This window comes from Parus major, chromosome 3 (genome assembly GCF_001522545.3).
Source record: "Parus major isolate Abel chromosome 3, Parus_major1.1, whole genome shotgun sequence".
Lineage (NCBI taxonomy): Eukaryota > Metazoa > Chordata > Aves > Passeriformes > Paridae > Parus > Parus major.
Window position 1 is genome coordinate 58238657 of NC_031770.1, and position 25160 is coordinate 58263816.

The 25160-nt window shown below is 39.7% G+C and overlaps 2 protein-coding genes across 3 annotated transcripts in view; both read left to right on the plus strand.

Moving 5' to 3' along the window:
• SLC18B1 (solute carrier family 18 member B1) overlaps nucleotides 1-15908 on the plus strand; it is a 22025-nt gene extending 6117 nt beyond the window's left edge. For both annotated transcript variants that reach the window (XM_015622165.2, XM_033512780.1), the window contains exons 2-14: nucleotides 419-558; nucleotides 1677-1772; nucleotides 3406-3479; nucleotides 4228-4375; nucleotides 6561-6717; nucleotides 8205-8341; nucleotides 9860-9961; nucleotides 10734-10825; nucleotides 11968-12063; nucleotides 12626-12700; nucleotides 14114-14207; nucleotides 14309-14355; nucleotides 15100-15908. In XM_015622165.2, coding sequence (XP_015477651.1) covers nucleotides 419-558; nucleotides 1677-1772; nucleotides 3406-3479; nucleotides 4228-4375; nucleotides 6561-6717; nucleotides 8205-8341; nucleotides 9860-9961; nucleotides 10734-10825; nucleotides 11968-12063; nucleotides 12626-12700; nucleotides 14114-14207; nucleotides 14309-14355; nucleotides 15100-15172 — 1331 coding nt within the window. In that variant the 3' untranslated portion in view covers nucleotides 15173-15908. The remainder of the gene's footprint in view (nucleotides 1-418; nucleotides 559-1676; nucleotides 1773-3405; nucleotides 3480-4227; nucleotides 4376-6560; nucleotides 6718-8204; nucleotides 8342-9859; nucleotides 9962-10733; nucleotides 10826-11967; nucleotides 12064-12625; nucleotides 12701-14113; nucleotides 14208-14308; nucleotides 14356-15099) is intronic.
• Nucleotides 15909-18761: 2853 nt separating this feature from the next.
• LOC107202001 (vascular non-inflammatory molecule 2-like) overlaps nucleotides 18762-25160 on the plus strand; it is an 11132-nt gene continuing 4733 nt past the window's right edge. Inside the window, exons 1-4 of the mRNA XM_033512781.1 lie at nucleotides 18762-18857; nucleotides 20937-21088; nucleotides 22216-22355; nucleotides 22714-22804. Of these exons, the coding sequence (XP_033368672.1) occupies nucleotides 21073-21088; nucleotides 22216-22355; nucleotides 22714-22804 (247 nt within the window). The 5' untranslated portion in view covers nucleotides 18762-18857; nucleotides 20937-21072. The remainder of the gene's footprint in view (nucleotides 18858-20936; nucleotides 21089-22215; nucleotides 22356-22713; nucleotides 22805-25160) is intronic.

Sequence of the window (25160 nt, forward strand, 5' to 3'; positions counted from 1 at the left end):
CTGGCCGGGCTGTGCCGCTGAGGTGCAGGGAGCAGGACGGGTCCCTGGCCGGGCTGTGCCGCTGAGGTGCAGGGAGCAGGACGGGTCTCTGGCGGGGCTGTGCCGCTGAGGTGCAGGGAGCAGGACGGGTCTCTGGCGGGGCTGTGGCGCTGAGGTGCAGCCCGCAGGGAGCGGGGTGAGAGGGAGCACGGCCGGGAGCTCCGGCTGCAGCTCCAGCGCCTCCGGGGCGGGCTGAGGAGCGGCTGTACCGCGGCCAGGTCTGCGCTCGTGCACGGGGCAAAAGGCAGCACGGCTCGACTCCGTTCTCAGAGCCGGGAGGGCACAAGTTTTGTGTGGATTTTAACTTTCCAACCTGGTTTGTAAATTGTTCCCCCTCCCCTTGTAATACTTCGTTATTATTTTTATTTGCTGCTTTTAGATGACAGTGTGTCAGAATCAGTTGGTGAAGAATCAAGACGGCTTACCAGAGAACAGCTTTGTACAATAGTTGCAACAGCTTCTATAAATTTCAGTTCCATGATATGCTACTCAATCCTGGGACCCTTTTTCCCTTCAGAGGTAAACAAACAACTTAGTTACTTAATCTCTTCATTACTTTTTTGCATGTTGAAACCTTTACAAATATCTTGAACTCCGTGGGACGTTTATGGCTGGATGTAAGCTCTGAGTTAAGACTTTTCAATTGTGGGAGTTCAGTGATAGCTGATGCTGATAGCTACTGATGCTGATGTAGCTACAGTGCATAAAATGGTGACCTGGATCTTGTCCATGGACTAATCTTCCCTACCACTGCACAGGAGACAGCGAACTAAGTCCAAGTGAATTCTTGGAGAAGTGAAATAATTTTTTGCTCAATATTGCATAGTAGTTTTGAAAAGCTAAGATTAAACTCTGTCAGTGGCCTGACTTGCATTTCTGTGCCCTAGCAACTCAGTGACTTTTTATTTGTAGCTTCCTCTGTTAACTTATTCTGGGCCATCATTAACTGTGCTAACTTCCTGACCTAGAAAGGGGGGGGGAAAAATAAAGTCTCTGCTCATCTTGAATGAATACAATGCTTAATTATAGGATGAAAAAGATGGTCATGGTGCTTTTACAGCACAAGTCCATTTCTCTTATGACCAAATTGTTACCAAGTATTTTCAAAGCAATATTCTTTTTTGTATAAGTACTTTAAAAGAATTATTCTTTTTGTCTAAATATTCCTATATACTACTTGTGCCCAGCTGAGTGTATTTGACCAGCTAAATAAGTAAAAAATTGTCTGGTGCTTGTTGTGGGGTGGCGTGCCACAGTGAAGATAACAGATATCTCCCTTTTCCTGCCCTCTCACTATGCAAGGGATCAAAGTTTTGTAGCTAGTGCACAAAGTTTTGTTGCTGTGGCACACCAGTCAAAGCCACCTTTGTATAGTCTGGCTGCCTGTTCAGCTGCTAACACAAGTTTCCTTTCACTGACAAATTAACATTGCTCTTCCCTTGATGATGTATTAGAAGTGCAACGTGTCTTTAAATTTTGTTGTTACTTTATTAGCCCATACTGCCTTTGAGAAAAGAAATTGCTTTTTAACTGCATGAATAGACAATTAAAAATATTTAAATGCACAAGGTATGAATGTTATTCACCTCAAGAATTTGACTATGTCTTTACATATGTCTTTGTGATCTTTTTTGCAGGCAGAGAAAAAAGGTGCCAGTAATACAATTGTTGGCCTGATTTTTGGGTGTTTTGCCTTGTTCAATTTCTTGGCTTCTTTAATATTGGGAAATTATGTGAGTATAATTGAAGCTGCAACTTTTTTTCTGTGATGACACAGGTTGGTACATGAATACAGTTCTGCAAGCCTGAGAAAAGAGATGTCTCTTCAGTAGTGCTTCTGCAATTTTCTGTCTGCAGTAACTGGAGTCTGATCAGTCAGTCTGAATGTGGTCTAAGTCTTGTCAGTACTCTTCTGTTGTTCCTGAGAGTAGCACAGGGCAATGGACATCTAACTGTTTTGGTTCTCTGGTTAACTGCTCTGTTTGCTTTAATCTGTGATCAATTCTGCTTTCTATGACCTCCTTTCTCCTACCCCCCCATTTTATTTGTTGCACTTATACATTCAGTTTGCCTTTGGCGACATTCTTAAGGTGTTTTTTTTTTTTTTGTTTTTTCTTTAGTTAGTTGCACTCTCCTTTTCTGATATGTTGTCTTCTTTTTTTTTACATTTGCTCCTGTTATGAGTCTCTGCTGCTTAACTCCATTTCCTCTTTTCTATAGCAATATGAGAGAAATGTCTCCAGTTCTTTTAGCTTGAGCTTTCCCACAGATTCAGGATTTTTTTCATTTTGAAGATATCACAATTAAATTATATAAATGTTTGTTTATGTGCTGGAGCACTTCTGTCTATGCATTATTTGATAGAGCTGCTCAGGATCATTCCCTAGGCTGGGGCTGCTGCAGAGTCAGAATCGTCTCTGTCTTTGGCTGGGCAGCCTCTTTGCTGACGCTGTAGTGAATGCTTTTCTCTTGTGCTGAGATGGTTCATAAAATGTCACACAAGTGCCATTACTAAGTCCAAGTCTTGGTGCCTGTAGTGGCATCCAACTATGGCACAAGCCTCAGCAAGTGGTTCATGGGGGAGAGAGTGAGTGTGCCATCCTCACTGCAGTCAGCTGAAGTGAGCATCAATAGGCTTGGACAGTGCAGCAATCAGAGATCCTGAGGGTTTCAGTGAAACTCAAAAAAATATGGGCTTTAGTAATAATGGCTGAAAGGCAGGGACTTTGTCCAGGCCTGAACAAAAAAGGAGCCTGAAATACCTACTGTCCTTAGGGGAAGTTGCAGCATGGAATTAGAAGCTCAGCTGTACTTTGTTGAGGGATTGAGTTTGCTTTATGGCATGCCTCCTGTCCTCCTTCATTCTGGTGAGAGTCTGAAATGAAGTAAGGTGGGATCCTTCCCTGGTGATGAATGGGGCAGCCTGAAAGTACCATGCTTCCCATGCCAAAGCTTTGTGCTGTTAAGGGTTGTCATAAATATGCTCAAAAATCAGCTTGCATTGACTCTCACTAGCTATACATGATGGGTATTGCTGGCCTTGTCTCAGTGATAATGCTGGAGGGGAGGTTTGGAAACAAACTTCTGCTTGTTTATAATGAGTAATGCTGCTGTAACCTGCTGCTCTGCAGAAGCTGCAGCATTGTCTTACCTTTCTAAATCTGGGTTAAGTCACTTAACTGTTCAGAGTATTTTTAGGTTCATTATTGAATGAAGGCACACCAGCAGAAGCAGTGTTTCCCAATCTTTTAGCTACAGGTGCTATAAAGTTCTCATAATTTTTTGATTTCTTAGGAGTACCTTACATTGAAAATTTTTGATCTTTCCTTGAAATACTAACATGTAAAAATGGTATTTAATTTACAGCTTTCACAAATTGGAGCAAAATTCATGTTTGTGGCAGGGATGTTTGTTTCAGGATGTGTGACGATTCTGTTTGGGTAAGTAATTTCTGTGGCTTGGTTTTGTTGCATTTGTCTTCTGACCATTTTCATCCATATGAAAAGATAGACACAAAACAAAACAGAAACTCTTGGGTATCTTTTGTGTGTTGGTTAGGTCATCTAACTTGTATCTTTAATTTTTATCTACCTCTTGTAAAGCAGAATGAACATTTCTCTCTTTCACTAGGTTTCAGAGTCTGTTTACTACTTTGAAAGCAGAGGAGAAAGGTTCTGTATATTTCAGTAGTAGCTGGTGGACAGTGAGAAGTCTGTCAAAGCACAGCAATAAGAAAACTATTTCTGCATAATGTTTTAATTATTGTTTCCTTTAAAATATTGGCAGGTGGAGAGGCTAAGTCATTAGTTTTAGCAAAATAAATGCTTTATTAACAATGAAGGAATCTTTTATTAGTTAGTTCTAACACATTTCATCAGACTCCTTGCACAGGTGTTTGGAAAAGCTATGAAAGACAACAAAGTGGCATTGGAGTTTTTCACAGGTTACAGTTTTCATGCTATTTTCACTGCCAAGCAATGGGGAAAAGAAGAAAGCTGTCAGAAATAGTTTGGTAGAGTTTGAATGATTTCACAGATGTGGTTCAAAGATAAGTGGTAATAGAAAGCAGTGAGTGTCTTGTAACTGTGTCTTTTAATGAGCAAGAAATAATGCTCAAAGGCCTTTAGTAGATGGCTTCTTCCATCCTGAGAGAGGTCCAGTTTACAGTTGGGATTTTTCCTTTTCCAGAATGCTCGACAAGGTGCCAAGTGGACCAATGTTCATCAGTTTCTGCTTTTTAGTAAGAGCAATGGATGCAATAAGCTTTGCAGCAGCAATTACAGCATCGTTCTCAATCCTTGCAAATGCATTTCCCACTAATATAGCTACTGTCCTGGTAAGTTCAGAAAGCAGTTTTACAGCTGAGTACCAGCAAGATGACAAATTGCCAGTGGGCAGCCTAAAATCAGGAGGAGAAATCTGTTGTCTCATATGCAGGCTTATTTGAAATCATCACATAATGTTTTGTTTGTAGTCTAGAATCACAATCATAGAATTAGTTTAGACCTAGCATAATTCTGGTTATATAAATTAAGCAGTGTGTATTAGTTGCTTGTCCTTTGAAGACAGCTGAACATTAGTGGCAGTAGTTGTCACTTCAGTGAAAATCAAAACAAAATACTAATAAAATACTAATATAGCTTTTAGTGACTACTTCTACCTGGATAGTAAGGTTCCATGTGAATTGATTAACAAAATGGTAAATTAATTCAAATGGTGTTGATTTAAATGACTGAAAGATGCAAAACTGAAACAATTTTGGCTTAATTTTTTCCAATCTGTTGATAAAAGTTATATATAAAAGATAAGTGCTAGAATTTCTAGAAATCTCAAGGGCAGTATTTCTGATCATCAACAATTCATCTCAACCAGAGATATTACCCATTTTCAGCTGGGGTTTTAAGGTGTTAAAGAAAAGTTTTGTGTTTAATAAAATGATGCTTTCTCTATCTATTTGTCAATACATTCTGGTTTTCAGTTCAAATATATTCTGTTAGAAATAGCTGGATTAAATTTTAATAAGTAAACAAATATTGAGAACTTATTTAAGATCATTAAATAAAATCAGAAAAGTTGCTGCTTTTATTAATATTTCTGTTAAGCTGTTTCATTACTTCTATAGATAAACATATACCTATATGTCTTTCTAACTAGAAAAAAACCTACGAAGTTGTATCAGCAGTGATTAGCTGACCTTTTCATTGGAGAGCAACTTATATATTGTAATTATGTATTGCATTTATTTAGTCAATAAGGTTAAGGTTTCCTGTTTATAAATTTCAAAGCATAACTTAAATAGGTAAGTAAAGTAAGGTTGACTTAAAGGGACTTAGTTACCCATTTTATAATCAGAATTGAAAAGAAAAGAAATTCTGTTATGGCAGCACAGTAACCACAATGCATGGCTGAAAGCACTATATGGTGGTGAAGGTCATCTCAAGACCAGAACCAGAAATGCTACACAGCTGTGGCTTGGTACCTACCTTTGTTTAAAATCTAGAAAGGTTGCTGTAAAAAGACAGATGACTTCTAAATGTTTGTCTTTTTTACCATATTGTGTGTGCTGGTGTATTGTTTTGCATGAGAATAAAACCTCTTCGTATTTATTCATGTAGATTTAGTGTCCTTAAATGGGCATGATGGAGAGTTCTTGTTACTGTGAGCTCTGAGGCAGGTGGCAGAAAAAAGCTGATTGTTTGAGCAAGGTGCATCCCAGGGTAAAATTGAAGCCTGAAGGAGTGGATGAGGCTTTTTTAGCCTTGCTCTGTATTTTTCTTCTTGATAGTGATAGATGCTGACAACTTATCACTTTGGTACCAGTTTTCAGCCTTCCTTTTACTTGTTGGGTACCCTCGAGGGTATATGGGGAAGTTATTAAATAAAGACACATTAGCCTTGTTGGAGTGGGAAGTTGAGCATATGTCAATGTGATCCCTCTGTGGGAGGAGGTATGGACTTGAGAACATAAGCAACCTCACTTCTTTTACAGTGTCCCCTCTTCATTAACTTAGAAGGGTTAAATTATGTACAGCCCCAAATCACGTGAATTATTTGAACCAATGTCTCACAAAACAAATATTTTTTATGGTTGGTGAGCAACAAAAGTGAAAACATCATCTGGATGCAGTGCTGTTAATGACCATTCCACATAGTCATAGTTTTTCAGAATGTCTCAACTCAGCCTGAGTTGTCCTGTGGATGCTTTCTGCCACTGGAGTATTTGTCTTGTCTCAAGACTGATATCTGTTGGGTGACAGCAGAGTTGTGAATGCTGCTGTACAGGTGGTTCTCTGTAGTGACACAAAAGAGGTCATAACCGTCAGACACATAAATGTGGAATTCCTTTTGCTATCCCACCCTATGAAGGTCACTGCTAGCTCTTGTTCTAGCGATGCAGTGTCTTGCTTTTGACTACTCTGGATATGTTGTGTTGCTTGTCAGACACATGGCTTGCTTTGTATTGTTGCCTTGTATTTTCTTAACATACTGACTTCCTTTCTGCTTGCTTTTTCATCCTTTAGGGCAGCCTTGAAATTTTTACAGGACTTGGACTGGTGCTGGGCCCACCTTTGGGTGGCTTTTTGTATCAATCATTTGGTTATGAGGTCCCTTTCATCACGCTGGGATGCATAGTGTTGGCTTTGGTGCCTGTGAATATGTGCATATTGCCAAAATATGGTAAGCATCTTTCTACCTGCTTCCTTCGCTCTCCTTAACTTCTTATGTACTTAAGTGTCTTTAAAAAAGTGTCATCTTCTGGAGTCTGATCCAAGTCAGAGGGCAAAACTCCAGTTGAATTAACTGGTCATCTTGATCAGGCCCATATTTAATGATACCCTAAATTCATGAGATGGCCTGGAATTTAATACAACTCCTTATGCCCATTTCTGCAAACACTAGGAACTCTGTATGGAAGTGGACTGGGGTATGTTTTTATTTTCTTTGGTCTTAGATTCAGGGCTTGTAAAGGACCAGTTGTATCTGCTTCCTAGAGGTTTGTCATTGCAGCTAGTTGAAGAAAAGCTGGAGGCAGATTTTGCCTAAAACAGGAGAACTCAACGTGTTTGAGGAGTTAACAGTGGAGAGGAAAACTAATTATAGGGAAAAAAACCAAGTGTTTATTTGTACTGAATAATGCAGGATCTGATTAACATGAAAGAATGTTAACAAAAGAGGGGTTTAAAGAAGTGATGGAGGTCATATAAATTTATTAAATTTTAGATGATCCTGCTTGGACAAAAAACTAGCTTGAAGATAAATTCTCATGCAAGACCATAATTGTAAGGTTACAATTCTGTTATTCTTTTCTAGAGGAAAAAAAAAACTAGTAACTTTGAAAGGCTTCTTTAATATTTTTTTTTTATCCTTTAATATGAAAACCACGGAGAATAACTTCAAGTGTATTGGCTTTTAGAAGAAACTTACAACGATAAACCATGTGTTGCTACTGCTGACTTTCCCCCTGACCTCCCCAAGCTCTGAAATTGTCATGATATTGCTGCCAGTTTGGAAGAATGTTACATAAATGTTAACTCTGAGCTGGTGGACGCTAATGCTTGAACTTACAGCTCTTTGTATACTTTGAGACCACATTCAGGTATTACAGGGGAAACACCATCAGAAAGTGGGCCTGACTTAAAATTCCCACATAACCGTGACATCTGAAAGAAGTTTCCTGGAGAACAAATTGAACGTGTTGGAATTCAATTAGTTGCTTAAAAACCTGGATAGATCTCAATCAATAAATAGCAATCTTTTTATCTTACTCTCAAAGCACGTTTCTTTTATTTGCTATGAATTGTTCATGTTCATGTATCAAGCTGAGACATATCTATTAGGATTTCATTGTATAACTACTAGCAAAGAAGCAAATGCTTTTTTCGCATAGTTGGAGTATTATATGCTGTAGTTCTTTTCAAGCTGGGGATTTGCGGTGTTGGAATCTAAATTGTACACTTTTCTTCTTCACTTATCAAATTTTGTTTTTCATTATAAATATGGTATAGCACATAATAATCAGCTATTGACTTTAATCTGTTGTGCAACCAGGAGTAAGAGGACTGAAGAATGGGAAATACCATTTCTTTTCTAAAGCAAGAAGATAAATCATGAGCTTATGCTGCTGAAAATAATGGAGTTTCCCCCCCTCTCTTCTGTTGAAACAGATTCAACTCCTAGGAAGGAGTCCTTTCGGAAGCTCATTCTTCTGCCAAAAGTCATAGTTCTCTGTCTCACTATATTTTCTCTAAGTGCGTGCTTGGGCTTTTTGGATCCCACAATGTCTCTGTTTATCCTAAAGAAGGTAAGTCCTGCTAACATGCAGTGAAGTCTTGACTTAATAAATAGTAAGTAACTGCTTATAAATGCAAGTATCTGTAACAAAATTGAGCTTTGTCCAATTAACACTGCTTTAATTGTCAGTTGTATGAATTCCAAATACCTTGATTTCCACAGTACTGGTAAGTCAGTATCCATTGCACCATCTCTTCCTGCTGGGTCTTGATAACTTTGAGAATGAAGAAATGTAAGGCCTTTTAAAATGGGCTTTCTCCACTGAAATGTCTTTCAGCTGCTAATACTGTCTCTGAATAGGGCATGGAAACTGCTTTTGTAAAAAAGGGACTTTTTCTTCCTTCCTGAAATCAAATTCTTGAAAGCTGCTGGAGTCACTGACAGTGTTATATCTCTTGATGTGAACCTCTTTAAGATTCTGTTCCTAGGTGGAATTAAGTAATGGTCTTTGAGGGCTTTATTTATGAACTGTTTTTCCAAGGGGTAGTGTTTCACAGATGGCTATGTTACTTTTTGTCTGCCTGTACTTTTTGAGCACTTGTCCAGGATGGAGGGGAATTGTTGCTAACCTCTTTCATTGGTGGAGATGTGAATGTACATCTTCCATCTCCCAGGAGGAATCTAAAATTATCCCCCTGTAGAATCTGTGTGTTTCTATGGCTTTTCTGCTTTCCCTCTGCTCTGTGCTGGCAGATACTTGCTGTGAAAGGTCTGTGGCCCTATCAGCAGGTATTCTAACCACTAAATTAGAGTTATTATCATGTATTTGCATATGACAAGGAAATAGTGAATATTTATATAGCCTATACCACATGAAACATCTTAGATTACCTTCTCTTAGTTAGGGCACTTATTTGAGAAACTAAGATGCTTTGGATTCATTACACATTTTGTTTCAATGCAGAAACATGTATCTGTATTAGGAAAATGTGGGCCTCGGGGTGTTAGCAAAAAACCTCTTATTCCTTCTCCTAAAAATCATCCTTTGGTTGACAAGTTGGAGTTGAGTTTTACGGCACTACTTACTTTTAAGATGTGCTGATTAACAATGGATGAATACAGTACTTAGGCTTTTCTAATGCAAATAAAACTAAAGATTAAAGAGGTAGAGACTAAATCCATTGAAATTCTAGTGTCTGAGGTGTTTGTTTCAAGTGTGTCAGATTGTAATGCTAGAATCCAATGTGCGGTGTAGGGGACATAGCATTATGTTTCCTCTTGACCTTATTTAGGCTTCATACGAGTACAGTTGTGTCAGGTGCTTTCATCACTCTGTACTTAAACAATGTTGGTGGAAGCAATGAAACTGAAGCTCTTCTTCAAGTATTTGAAATCATGCACTGATGAACTGAAATCATCTGTCATTAGTGGATGATTTCAAATACTTGAAAAAAACCTCTGTATGGTATCAGTAAAATACATAAAATCGCGCATTTCGGTATTTTGACTTAATATATAATTCTTGGATTGTCCTTCAATGTATGTAGCATATATGGTTTGTCTTTTTGTTTTATCTTCCTTTCCATAGTTCAAGCTCTCAGCTGGTTATGTGGGTTTGGTGTTCCTTGGTTTGGCACTCTCATACTCCCTATCTTCTCCCCTCCTTGGACTCCTAAGCGACAAACTGCCGGTGAGTCCTACCATGGTGTGTGTGTGTGTCCAGGGTTATTAAAGCACTCCATTCATTTGCTTAAAGGTGGGGACAATGGATGAAGCAAAGGATGTAGCCCTGGTCTTGTGAAGGGATCTGTCTTTCAAGACCTTGCAAATGCACCCATTGCTGCCACATGGGAGATTGCTTTTGCAAGGTCCAGGGTAATTTAAGAATGTCCAAGTCAGTAAAGGAAATTGGACGAGCAGCTGAAGTATGCCGAGCTTTTCTAGTGGACTAAACACAATCTTTTTCCAAGCAATATGGAATAGAGAGTGGGAAAATACATCCCAGTTATCCATGCTTTTAACCACATCCAATTTTACTAGGTTTTGAGGAGTAATGATGTTCTGGTTAGCTGTATTGACTTCATCTCTTAAAAAGTGTAATATCCTGATTAGATCAGCATAGCGGGCTGCCTATTTTTTAGCCTGTTTTCTGACACTTTTTTCCTGCCACAAACAAGTAATGTCATTTGTACCATGAGAATTACATAGAATCATAGAATGGGTTGGAGGAAACTTAAAGATCATCATGAAGGGCTACAGGGTACTTCTAATATTAAGGAAGACTAAGACCTAAAATATTTTGCTAACTGAGAAGGACCATTCCTCAGTATCCTGAAATCTCTGTACTAAGCCACTGCTGCCAGTGATTGCATCTGGGGTGAGGAAACAATAATTTATTGTTTCTTGATGTATATGACAAATTCCAAATTTTAAATTGCATTACTTTTCCATTTCTTACACAGTACATCAGGAAGTGGCTGCTGATATTTGGAGGCTTAATGACAGCAGTGTGCTTTTTCATGCTAGGACCTGCTCCTGTACTGCACATTGAAAGGTACTGCCTCTACCTAAGCCTGTCCAGTCATACGATATTTTCAACCATAGTCATGTATGTCCGTAAGTCTGTAATTAGCAGCTCTGACCATGAAAAGGATTTGGTTTTTAACTTCCACCTTTGACCATGAAACATGGGGTTTTTTTGATGTGTAGTATGAGACTGTGAAGGTAAAGCAGTGAAAGCATCTGAAAATGGAGATTTTACAGCTTCATAAAATAGATCCTTTGCTTTTTGCTGCTACTGTGTTCATATTAATATGTATGGTAGGAAGAATGTTGCATTTTATTTTCCTTCACTCACATTTTGTGCCATTTCCAGTTCAACAAAACAAAGTTCTCATTTTGTCTTATTTTCCAAATTTTTCTATTTCACCAGTGTTTTTAAACTATGGGGTTTATTTGCATGGCTGTGCAGCTGTACTGATTTTACTTCTCTCTGTATATAGCCTTCTGAGAAAAGTGACAGATTATAGCTTTGTTATCACTAGCAAAGTAATGACAATGTCTGTCGCACCTGAATGCTGTGATGTCATATTTCTCAAGTTAATTCACAGGAAAACACTCTGCTACATTTACAAAACAACTCCACAGTCCTTTTGTCCTAGGTTAGATACTCTCTTAAAATAATAGGCTTGTTAATCATAGAACTCCTCCAAGGTTGCTAATTTTTAAAGATCGTAGATTTTAAAGTGTTGCAGTTTCAAATTTAGATTATAGATTTGAGCTGTGGAGAAAAATAAATTAGTATAGTCTTCAAAATTCTTTAGCTAAGTCTATTTGGTTGTAATATATTAGGCTACAAAATTTTAATTTCGAAATCCTTCACTTCTGCAACAAACCATGTCTGGTGCTTGCACATAGGCATTGCTCAGTTAACCTCACCTGTCTACTTCTTTCCTAAATGCACCTCATAAAATTAACTGCATTTGGTAAGAAAATATATAATTTGAGCGCAACTTTTTCATATTCTTTTACAAAGTCTTTTTTCTAAAGCACAGAACTGGATTTTTCAAGTTTTAGTATTGGCTTCAAGACACATAGTTTGCTGATCAGACAGGGAGAGCTGATGAAACAGCCTTCAGTCAAATGGAGTCCCTATTGGAAAGAGCAGCTAATTTCTTGTAAATGCTTCTCTTTCAGTCAGCTGTGGATGTTTGTCCTAGTGTTGGTTTTGGTTGGCTTTTCCCTTGGCATGAGTGCTATCCCAGTGTTTCCGGAGATCTTGCAATGTGCATAGTAAGTAACTCAGTCCAACCCTTCTTTCATGTTACTGACACTAGGAACCTGCAACTGTTTTTCAGGGGTGAATATGAAGTGTGGCTTTTTTGCCACTTATTGAGGTAAAGGCATATAGTAACACTTAAATGCTTCCACTACTCTATTGTCTTAGTTTTTTCTGACTGAGCACCCCAGTCATTATCCTCCCAGTATAACTCTGTAAATGCGTATCTCAGTCATGACCTAGATGGGTCTTGACTTACTCTTATTAGTATGTTCATTTTGGAACAAGGTGTTTGCTTCTAAAAAGCCACCTGTCACAGTTTCACATTTGCCATAAGAAACATGGGGAATTGCTGTGATCTTACTAGGGAGAAATCAGAGATGAGGAGTAGCACTGCAATCCTCCAGAGAGGCTGCAAAGAAGAAAGTACTGGGTAAACAGACATTCTGCTGTACACTTTTGCTTGTTAACTATTTATGGGGTGTGAAAATCAAAAGGAGTAGAAAAGATCTATAGAGAAAGGCTAAAGACTTAAGATACGTATTGTACTACTCTAACTGGTCTGTCTTTCTGCAGTGAGAATGGATTTGAAGAAGGTCTGAGTCTTCTGGGACTGGTGTCTGGGCTCTTCAATGCTATGTGGTCCCTTGGGTAAGTGTACCTCTTTCTGTAAGCTATGAGAGTTCAACTGTTCCACACTACTGACACATGGAAACCTGGCTGTTAATGTGTTGACCTTGATTCAAAAGTTTCTTGCTTGACAGGTGCCTGGTAGGCATGTTAAAACAAAGCTTTTTACCCAAGAAAAGGTAAAACTTTTCTTTTGACAATGCTCTGAACTTTCTTGAAACATATTGCTCTGCATATCAAAAAACTGCAACTGTGATTAAAGTGAATGTTAGCTTGCACTTTTGTGTGGTCATTTTTCACTGAAATATCTAATGCTTAGTACAGACAGATGTGGACTGTAATTCTTTACAAAGCTAAGTCCATTCAGATGGAGTGAGCTAGATGTCTGCTCCTGACTAATTCTATTTTCCTTTTTCCATTTTCCACATTTCTTCCTTTTGTCTGGGATAGCTTAAGACAGAATCATCTTTTTAAGCCACAGCAATTCTTCAAGGTCTATGTTTGCATACCTTAGCAGAGTGTGTCTATAACTCTATATAGTGTGTTTATAACTCAGGGTCATCATTCCAGAAATAAGTGAAAGGTGCTACTGGCTGAGTGACTTCAGAGCTGTCACTCAGTGGGAAGTGACAGAGCACCCCTACTGGCAGCCACTTACAGGATATTTTACCTTGTAGTCCTCGGTTGCTGCAGGTATGTTTCAGTGGCACAGATCTGCACCATTTTTTTCCAAGATACAGCTGTCTAGCAGTCCTATTTATTTGGTATAGGGTTCAGTACAGACACAGGTAGTATAAAGTTTGCAAACCACAGGTTTATGCTGCCATGAAGCCTGGTTTTATAATGTAACTTCTCTAGTTCTATGCAGTTTTGTCCCTTTCTGTTGTGAGAGACCATATAATGTAGGACCTTTCATAAAGAGACAGAAGGTGCATAACCTTTATAACTTGCATTTTTGAACAGGCATAAAGGTGCAGGGCAGTTACACACAACTCAACCTTGCAGTGACCATGTCCGTCACGTGCTTCCCCACTTGCTTATATTTATCAGACCTTTGTCTTGAAGTTTAGAAATTTTGTGTTTTGAGGGATGTGACTTTGAATTTCTCTTATGATAGAATTGATCAGTGTAGATGTTTTCTTAGAGCATAGTCCTTAATGGGATCTCTCTCTACTAAAAAAGACTGCATTCAGCTTTCTGATGCGGATCCTATTTTCAGATGAGGAGGTAATTAGATTTATTGGGGCCTTGGCAAACAACAGATTCATACTTTTTGTGGATTTTAGGAAAGTTAGGTCTGTGGAAGAAAATCTCTTTGTTGTCAAAGGTGACAGTCTATGAAAGAAGGCCACAAAACCCAATAAAACAGTTCTCTGAGCATATGTTTTGTTCTTTATGTTTGGGATGCCAATGCCTGATTTTGATTTGATGCAGGGCATTTGTAGGTCCAATTCTGGGAGGATTTCTAAATGAAGAGCTGGGTTTTGAATGGGCTGCAGCCATCCAAGGAGGATGGCCACTGTTAAGTGTAAGTAATGACACTTTTCTTAAAAAAAACCTATTGCAGTTATGAGCTATTGCAAAAGGTTGTTATAATTACTACAATTGTAACTGACTGTTTCTTCAAAGGGTCTTGCAACTGGAATATTTTACATCATTGAGACAACAAGGAAAAGGTAAGCTATTTATCTTTACTTTCCTTACAATCATATAAAGCAAACCTTTGAAAACTGTGCTTGCATTATTTCCTCACTACCAACCTAATAATGAATGATGAGCATGAACACATTGCTTAAATAATTTGTCTGTATGGTTTCCCAAATCCCTACTGACCTAAACGATGAGCTAAACCAGGCAATGTCTATTCTATACAAGCAGCAGGACCATAGCATTAATGAGAAAACCCTAGGAGGGTTTTCCCTGTGAGCTGGAATTGGTTGGATGGTCACTTGCAGACAGCAGTGGTCAATGGCTCAATGTCCAGACATAGACAAGTGACAAGTGGTGTGCCTCAGGGGTCTGACTTGGGACTCATGCTGTTTGGTATCCTCACCAACAACTAAAAGATAGATTCAGACTAGATATGAGGAAAAAAATATTACCATGAGGGTAGTGAATGGAAACATTCAGGCGCAGGGTGAAGATGACTCTGAGTAACTTGATGTAGTTTAAGATGTTCCTATCCATGGTAGGGTAGCAGGACTAGCTGACCTTTAAAGGTCCCTTTCAATCTGAGCCATTGTATGATCATGGGAATGAACAGTGCATGGTTCTGTGCAGTAGCAGGGAACCAAACCCAGTGATCCTTGTAACTCCTTGCATGTAATGTTCTTTTTTGCCTGTTATGTTGGTATCATATAGAAGTATCTAGAGAATATAAAATTGAGTTATCTCTCCTGTTCTCTTTCTTATGCAAACAGTTCCAGTTCCAGCCTGCAAAATCCTCCTGGTGATAACGAAGAAAGAACTCGTCTAATGGGCAATGAAACATAGCCAGACATACTTTCAATTCTCTGTTTGCTGTTGTGGTTTAACCTAGTATTGAGGTGACTGGCCTTAACAGTGCTTCATTATTCTGGAGCTGGGACATGATCCCTTAGTGACCAACCAGTTATGGTTTAATTGTAGAGGCATTACTGTTTTGAAACACTAAACACTGACTGCCTTTCTTCTGAAAGTTCTCCTAAATGATGAGTAACCCACAGCTGTCAGCCTGTTTAATTGTGTTCCATGTACAGTGCACCACTGTATGTGAAAAGATGTTGTTTTCAAATGTCTCTTCCATACTTGTGTGTGCTGTGCATTATTCTTGGGTAAAGCTACTATTTTGCTACTGTGATTTTCTGTACTTTTTTAAAGGAAGTTCATTATCTTGTAAAAACAGAATTTGAAATTATAAAGGACTAAGCACAATATTGTTATCAATAAAGCAACTTTTTTCCTAAGTTTTTTTAAATTTTCTTAGACAACAAGGGTCTAAAATACTTTTTGTCTACTAGCACTTGTGTTGTCTTGTGAGTGCCTGAAAATGTGATGCAAAAATAATGAAAATTTGCCATGTCTGCACAGAAAAACCTGATCTTCAGTACTGGGGGAGATTTGGCATCTGGTGTATACATTGATATATGTACACAAAAGATAAATGCATGTTTGTATTACATATGAAGATTCAGCTTGGTGATTGTGAGATTTATTTTGCTAATAAATGCTACTTGGAATGTTTTCACTACTTGCTTCTGCAACAGCAAATCTATCAGCAGTCTAGGGCTCCTATAGGAAAAAAACAAAAACATTTCCTCACCTCTTCCAGATGCTCAGCTAAAGATATCCAAGGGTAACTGAGGCAAGGACACTCCTGACAAACTCACACTAGATTTTTTGACTGAGGTTGTGGCAAAAGTCTTTTAATTTATCATTGAGCTGGTTTAATTTATCTTTATTTATTTAGCTGGTTTTAATTTATCATTGATACTGGTTTATAGAAGGGGTTCTCTGTGGTGGCTTTTTTCCCACAAATAAGTGTTCTGTCCTAGCAACTTCCCAGTCAGTTTCTTTTGTGAATAGGTCTTGGATTTTACAAAAGAAATATTTCTTTCTCTGCTAGAGCTCTTTTGAACTTGAACTTTTGAACTTTAACTATTTTGAACTTCTTTTCCTTAGAAGGAACAACTGCTGTCGTAGCCAAATGAGCTGTGAAACTTCAGGGTACCAAAGGACAGGTTTCCCCATGGAACATACTGTTAATAGCTTCCTTTCCTTTCTGTATCAGATGTTAGACTTCACTGAAACCAGGAATGTATACCTCAACTTGTTAGGAAGCACTGGCCATGGAAGCACCGATGATGAGCCAGGTGAGAAGGAGCTGAGAAGGCTACAGCTGGATGGAAGATACAGATCTGTAGACATGAGACTTAATTGGCTCATTTTGTGCAATTTGTTCACTTACCTGATGTGTGTTGTTAGGACTTGAGAGGGGCCAGAAGACCAAAAAGAGCACAAGTGAAACTGAAATTACTGAGCTGCCCTGCAAGGTGTGAACTTTACAAGACCACCAGTAGAAACTAAACAGGCTTAATCAACCCCTCTAACAGAGCAGTCAGGGTTTCTATGGGAAGCTAAGCCCCCCACTATGGTTAGTGCTGTGCTTGTATCATGCAGTGGCAGGTCTGAGTACCAACCTGCCACTACTGACCCAGCTGTAGAAGCTGTGATGGGCAGACTGTGCCAGGTGTAGCCAGACTGCACTTGGCTGGGCCGGGGCAGCCCTGAGCAGGAGCCCGTGTAGCAGCACTGAGCTCGGGATCGTCTGCCTGCCTACCTTCCACAGCCAGGCCTGCACCCTTGGGTTTTGGGCAGTGCTGGTCTCTGCTGAGATTTCCCAAAGCTGTTTTCCTGCTGGGGACCCTGGCTTGCCTTAAGGTCTGTCACCACAGCCTGGCTGACCCACAAGTCTGGCAAGTGATGGATTTCTTTGGCTGCAGCACAGTGCTGACTTCCCTGCCAGGTGTAAGGCAGAATTGCTTATTGTTGGCAGCTCTCTTGCCTTTGATATTGTGAGACTTTCCAGGCAGGGTGATTGCCTCTCTGGGTGTCAGCTTTCAGCCACCCTGGGGAATTTGCAGCTTTCGTGCAAGACTTCCTCTTTTTAAACCCCACTGCCTTTGCCTGCCTTCAGCCTCCTTTTGGAAGACTTCCCAAGGCGACTTCCAGGCTCCAGACATGGGGCTTCCTAAAACTTGTGCCTCTGCTGTGCTTTTGGTGTTGTCTGCTCTGGGGCCTGTGCCCTGGACAGATGTTGCAGCTGTCTATGAGCACAACATGGTGTTGTCAGAGGACACTGAAGTGCCAGTTTCTCCTGAGGAGGTCTTGATGCTGATGGAGAAAAATATTGCAATTTTGGAAGCAGCCATCAAGGAAGCAGCCAGACTCATTAGAGACATTTGTTTGAGTAAACACTGACCATTGTTTATTGTCTTAATGGTGTTTGTATGTTAGTAGCAGGGTGCCCATATCATTGTGACTCCTGAAGACAGCATTTATGGATGGGTCTTCATGAGGAAAACAATGTATCTTGAGGATATCCCAGACCCACAGGTAGACTGTATTCCTTGTGCTCATCTTGGAAGGTATCATGCCTGTTATATATGGGGGAACAGTCTGAAGGGAAAGACAGTTAGGGGCAGTTGTTAGTTCTAAATGTCTTGGAACAAGTTCTGTGAAATGAAGCCAAGTTAAGACATCATGTAGTTGTCATAAATAGCTTCAGACAACTTTCTTCATAATTTTTCTTTGCCATTTTTTCTCAGTGTAATTTTTTCTATTTTAGTTATTATACCAGGAAGGTTGAGATTTATTTAATAGAAAAACAAGTACATAGAATCTATGTTTTAGTAAGGAATTCTATGCATATTGTAGAAATGTTTAAGATACAGAATTATTAGGAATATTTGTGAATAACAGCTACTACTGAAAGAATATACTGCACAATATAAAACTCATATTTTTGAATCATTGTGTGGTAGCCTTTTCGTTCTGCTATTTTCCTTAGTAAATGGCACCATTTGTTGAAGCTGCAGTAAGCAGACAGGTAACAAAACACACCATAGAAGAAACAAATCCTAAGCTACCTCAGCACACCAGCCACATGGAGAGCTGGAGCAGAAGAGAGTAGCCCCTCTGTTGGGTGTAACTTCAGCCCTGTGCCACACACCAGCAGCAGAATGGAGATTTGAAGGTGTGAAGATTTGATTCTACTGTCAGGAAGCTCCTGCATTCCTCAGTTAATGTGAGTTGAGGGGAGCATTTCAGCTGCTAAGCTCTGAAGCACAAATCTGTTGTTTTCTGTCAAGTAACAGAAAACAGCAATCTTCTTGTAGATACAACTAACTTTGATCTATCAGTGTGATGATCTGTAGTCTTAACATTGAAAGGTTTTTTTATTAAATGGTTTTGATGTTTTATTTCTTTTTTATCCCTCCTAATTAGGTTTACTCCTTCATCCATGCTTGAAAGACTGAGTTGTCTGGCAAGGAATAACTCCATCTATGTGGTTGCAAATATGGGAGGCAAGAAACCGTGTAATTCCAGTGACCTGAGGTGCCCAAGTGATGACTGCTACCAGTACAATACCAACGTAGTCTTTGACTCAGAAGGGAAACTGGTGGCTTGTTATCATGAGGTGAGAGAATTTTATAATGTTCAGGAAGTGCACGATTCTCAGGAGATTAAAGATATGAAAGAGAAGCTTCTGGGCTTAAATGTATTTCTATGGAGAGTCATAATAGACCTATTGACAGAGGGCAGGTGAAAACCACTGCCACTATTCTGAATTTAAAAACAAGTCTTTAAATGAGAAGTAAAGCTCAATAAACCCTCTGTTTTTACTGCATCTCAGTAGGAAGTGACACACAAGATATTTAAACATTAACATCCTAAATAAACTCTTATTGACTAAATACAAGTCCACTTTACTGGTATAAATCAGAAGGAACAGATATTTGTGGCTGACTTCTCTTGTAGTGGTATGAGTTCTCCTTTTTGAAATTAACATATAGCACATTCACAAAATATATTCTCCATTACTTGTATTTATGTGAATGATTCAATGTTCATTTAACTTGAATGGTTTGATTTATTTTCTCATATTTTATTTTCTCCATTTTTTTTTCCTTTTCCATGAGCAGTACCACCTTTTTGTGGCAGAGAATCAGTTAAATTACCCCAGGGATCCAGGATTTGTGACTTTCAATATATCCTTTGGCTACTTCGGCATTTTCACTTTCACAGACATACTCTACCACATCCCAGCTGTGGTCTTGGCAAGATTTCAGGTTGACATCCTTCACCCAAGTGCTTGGGTGAACGCCCTTGCACTATTGTCAGCTCTTTAATGGTCCAGTGTCACAGCGTGGGCCATATGACTGCAGGTCAACTTCCTTTTAGAAAATAAACACAACTCCACTTTAGATATGACAGTTAATGTGACACTGCTCTAATTGATCCTCCTTCTCATGGGCAGCGTTTGTATCTGTGTAGTGCAGCTGACCTGAGCAGAAATTCCCATCAGCTCTAAGCATGCATACTCATGTCAACAGGACTAGAACATGAGAACTTGTAAAGTTCTTGATATAAAGGAAATAAAAAATGTGCTATGTAAGAACTTGAAAATTCTTAAGTTGACTACAACACCCCTAGTCTTTGTTAAATAATTTGTCTTGGGAGTTTATGAGTGTTATTTTTCATCTTCTGACCCTGGTGTTTTATTGGCGTTTTCGCCAAGTAAAGACCCAAACTTAATTTTCTCCACTAGATGGAACCCTAACTCTGAGAAATGTTCTTGTAAGTTCTGCAACTAGTACTTCTGGGCTGGAGCCACTGTGTGTCACATTTTCTTTATAGGCTTTGTTTTGAAACAAACATGAACAGATGCTAGAAGTAAAGCACAGATTTTGTGTGCATGTGTTTGCAGAATTGAGAGAAACTTACTGCTAAAATGTAGCTCTAACCTTTGCCATCCAAATGAAAGTAGATGTGAGCCATTCCTTTAGTTCTCAGTTGTTGAATGACCTTATGTCATACAACTGATATTCTTTATGAGTAGGTGTTACTCTGGGCTTTAAAGATTTCTCTATTTATGTAAAGTACTTGCATAAAGATGGAAGTTTTGGTAATATCTTTTCCTTACAGAGCTTTTTGATTGGACAGTGTTACCATCCACTTTAACCAGAATTCCTGATTTCTAGTGCAGTTAAACTCAAAGAAGAACACAAAACTTCAGCCACTTAAATCATATGTAATCAGGACACTAACCTTGTCATTTACAATACATGAAACATCAAAGTTTGATATAATTTCCACTGATGGCAAAGACCACTAGGTTAAGATTGTAGTCTGTGAAGGCTCAATTTAGTTTCTGGTAAATCAGGTAATCAGTCTGGTAAATGTTAGAATTAAATTTTGCACATATATAATTACTGACTACTGCTTGCCTGTCCCAAATATTTGCTTTCAGATTAGAAAATTTCTGGTGTTATGTGTTTGCAGGGGGTGGTATTTATGCCCCAGATTGTCCAGAGCATATTACTACAATACTGAAATGGATAATGGTCACCTTTTGGTGACAGAACTGAGTTAACACCCATGTCTCTCTCCTGACTATTCTGCTGCTGTTAGCTGGACACTGTATGCGGTCCAGATCAAACAGCTTCCATCAAACAAACACTTTCAGTGGGGTTGTTTACCATGATCTCCTTCACAGGACTCACTGAATCTGAGGGAAACCAAGCCATTTACCAGCAGGACATCTCTTGCCAGCTGAGTCACAAGATGGTAGAGAAGCAGCAAGATGAAATTTATGTCCTGGGTGCCTTTGATGGGCTACATGTTGTTGAAGGATGGTATTATTTGCAGGTAAGAGTTTTCTGCCCTTATTTGAACTGTAGGAAGGCTGTAATACTCTCTTTGCTGTCTGTTTGCTTTTGTTTTTTTTTACTGGGGCAAGACATTTATTAGCCCTCCCCCATTGACTTCATTAGGGGTGTTAATCTGCTTTTCTGTGTTATAAATGATGGAAGTGTAGACCTTGGGTTGATCCTATGCTGTAGTAACACCCTTGAAGGTGAGGTCACCCAGCAGTTTTGGCAAGGACAGGACAAGTGCATATGCTTCTCTGTGCTGATTGTACATCTACAACACATCTTGCAGAAGTTGCTTTTCTAGTTTTGCAGGTTGTAGGTTTGTCAGGATTTATTGCTGAGGGGAGACTTATTGCTCCCTGCAACTATCTGAAGTGAGGTTGTGGTGAGGTGGAGGTTGGATCGATCATTTCTCCCAGATGACAGGACATATGGAAGTGGCCTCAGGTTGTGCCAGGGGACGTTTAGATTGGCTACTAAGAAAAATATCTTCACTGAAAGGATTGTCAAGCATTGAACAGGCAGCCCAGGGAAGTGTTTCAGTTATGATCCCTGAAAGTATTTAAAGAATGTACAGATGTGGTGCTTAGGGACATGGTTTAGTGATTGGTTTAGCAGTCTTGGGTAATGGTGGAATTGATGATCATAAAGGTCTTTTCTAACCTAATTCATTTTATGATTCTAAGCAGGTTTCTGTATATGTGTATGAAAAGGACAGAAGAATGTGCATCTCCCTCTGTCTTCATAGGGATGCTTTTGTCACAAGAGAGCTGTTTTCTGCTCAGTTCTGCACATTGTGCTCACATTGTGCTGATGTGATTATCTACCATCTGGTTATCTAACAAAATAAGGAAACTAAATATGGATATACCATTTGTATTTACTTGGCTTGCAAGTGTGTTGATTCTTTAAAATTTTACTGCTAGACTCTTTTTTTGTGTGCTACAAATCATTTCTACATACATAGAAATATATAGGGAACTATTCAGAGTGTACAATAAATAAATGCATAGATGTACTGGATCATTTTTTCATCATGACAACTTTTCTGGCTATCAAATCCAGCTCGTGGTTGCTGAAAACTTAGTGGTGTTTTGCCTTTCTGTCTCCTCCTCCCCACAGATCTGAGCACGTGTGGGCAGCCCATGGAGATAGCTCAGACCAAGTTTGAGATGTTCTCCCTCAGTGGCACATTTGGCACCAGCTACGTCTTCCCAGAAGTGCTGTACAGCGGGGTGCAGCTGGCCCCCGGGGAGTTCCAGGTATGGGACACCCTTGTGATTTGTCAGACATCTGTGGTAAAAAAGCAGCTTAGTTATTATCATTGTCCTCTATCCTCTGCCTTGAGTTCAAGGCAGCTTTATTTCTGCCTTGATTTTCCTGGTTGTATTCATACAGTAAGTCCACCTTGCCAATTTATTCTGCCCTGTTTCCCCAAATCCTCTAGAACAAGATCTCTTTTAAGATAGAAATGTAGTTTTTCTCAGACTTCCAGCTAGCTCCAGTTGAGACTGGAGCTCTCTCCACTAGATCAGCATTACTGAATATATTATTTTGTGTTTGCCATACAAGAGTAGTGCTTTAATGATGCTCCTGCTTGTTTTCCTTTTTCATAAACAGGTGCTAACTGATGGACGTCTGATAAGTCGGAATGCTACATCACAGGCAGTTTTGACTGTAACACTCTTTGGGAGGTGGTATGAAAAGGATCCTCCGTGCACAGATCAATAATGGCATTCTATTCCTCAACTATTCCTTATCTAATAGCATAGTCACTGCACTTTCATTTATTGGCTTGATTTTGCAGCAAAAGTCAATACTCTGCTGTACTGATTTTATTTCTATATCATAGACTTGGTTGGCAGAGGCTTGGCCTTCACACTGGGAACAATAGAAAATAAATTCCTCTGACTTTAATGGTGTAGGATTCAGTGGGTTGTGCCCCAGTGAAAAGCACTTTTTAATTATTGGAAAATTTTGGTGGAGTATTAGCAGCCATTTCCACAACCCTGTTGCCACCCCATTTCTGAACAGGCACTTTTGTAAACAAGAGATTACCAGAAGCTTTGAAGATTCTAATTTCAGTTGAAAAGTAAAGCAAGCTTTGAAAACATGTACCTTCAAAAACCAGTTATTCAGCTCAGCACACTGTAATATGTTACCATACTATGATAGGCACTTCATGAGGGAGGAGTCTGCTTTAATCTTCTGACTACATTTTTAGGATGTAGAAAATCTCCCTAGAATTGTTGATAATTGTTTGTATCCCAAATGCTCAAAGCAAGCAATTTCTCAGGAGCATGTTCTGTCATCCCATGGAATGGTTGCTCCCACCAGTGAGCAGGAGAGTTGGGACTGTTGGGCAGGTGTTGGGTAAGGGGAGTGAACAGCTGGAGCAGGTGGGACACGCTGGCACTTGTGCAGATGTGGGCCCTGCAGACTGCACTCCTTAGGCAAGTGGACTGGATTATGTTGTGTTTCCCAGCTAGGATTTCTATCTGTGCCTAATTCTGTTGTTTGTTTTGAAGCACAAAGATTGTTTACATTTAATCTGACCAACAACATTATAAAAATAGACCTGCCCAAGGCAAAATACATTGATTTGTTGTTTTCGTTTTTATTTATTAAAGGGAGTGTTCTAAAAATAAGATTGTAGTCTATGAAAGTATCAAACTGAAACCCTATGCAATTCATAGAGTAGAAGTAATGGAAAACATTCTTCTGTTTGGAAGGAAAAGCGCTGTATCTTTAAATCCCTATATCTGCGCCCTAGGAAAAGGTGTCCTATTACGGCATAAGTGACATAACTATGTGCTGTTGCCAGAAGTGAGCGCCCTCTGACTTGCTGACTCCTGTTCACGTGTACTCAGTGCTCAGCAGTGATTGCGTGGCTGCCGAGTGACCTCTCACACAGCCTGCTCCAGGCGAGCTTAACCCTTGGAATGTGCAGTGCCTTCCTCACGCTCTCGCTAAGCACAAGAAGAGAAGCCGGACCACAGTCTGATCACAGACTCCCTCCACAGCTAAGCTGATTTAGCACCAAATTGCATCCTGCTTCCCAAAGGAAGTCCTCAGGTATCCCCCACCATCAGACAATAGCAGAGATGGGGCCGGGAGCAGCAGAGGGGTGGGAAGAGTGGATTGGGAGGGGAGAGGAATGGAAAGTAGGCGGACCTCTAGATAAGTTTTCCCTTACACTGTCCAGAGCCAAGTGCAGCCGCACCACTGCAGTTTTCTTCACTTGAGGTGGTGGATTTGTTTGTTTAACTGCTGTCAGTTCCTTGGTTCAGAGGCAAACAGGGATAACTCGCTGCACCTTGTCCCGGCAGTGAGCCTTGAATTCTGTGGAGCATTCCCCTAGCCCTGCATTGGTAAATATTTCTGCTCCTCGCTGGCAGGGCAGTCACCTTTCTGGCTGATGTCCTCACTATTGCTCAACAAGGGAGCATTTGCTACTTCCTCCTGGACACTGATGTCTGATGTGCTTAATGTGCCTCAACCTATATTTCATTTGGTAAAAAAAGTGAGGCAGAGAGGGAGGAAGGCTTCAAAGGTTCATTAGTCCAAGTATCACCAACATCTCTACTGCAGCCTTTAAAAGTCTTTTATTCTTAAATACCCTAGAAAGTGTATTTAAGGTTCCTGAATGAACATGCTGGATCGAGTGATGTAAGTAGATGTGTAGAGAAGTACTTAGGGATGAACATGACCAGATACAAATCAAAGTTCCTAATGATTGAAACTCTGAGTCAGCAGTACCCTCTGAGAGAGCTCTGTGGTATCTGCATTCATCCACAGGTCTGTCTTTTCTGAACCAGCTCTACAGTGACAGTCTGCTGTAGCTGGAAGCAGACAGCCTGTTCTGCCTCCTACTGCTCAGACAGCCTTTTTCAAATGGGAATACTGCAAATACTAGAAAGTCAAAAACTGGAAAATGTCATAGCAACAGATGAATTTGGAATGAGTTGAAGATGAAAAGAGAAGGCCTCTCAATCCACAGCAGGTTTGTGGGGACAGAAAGGTGTGTAGAGGATCAGGGATGCTCCTGCACCTGGTGAAATAGCCTG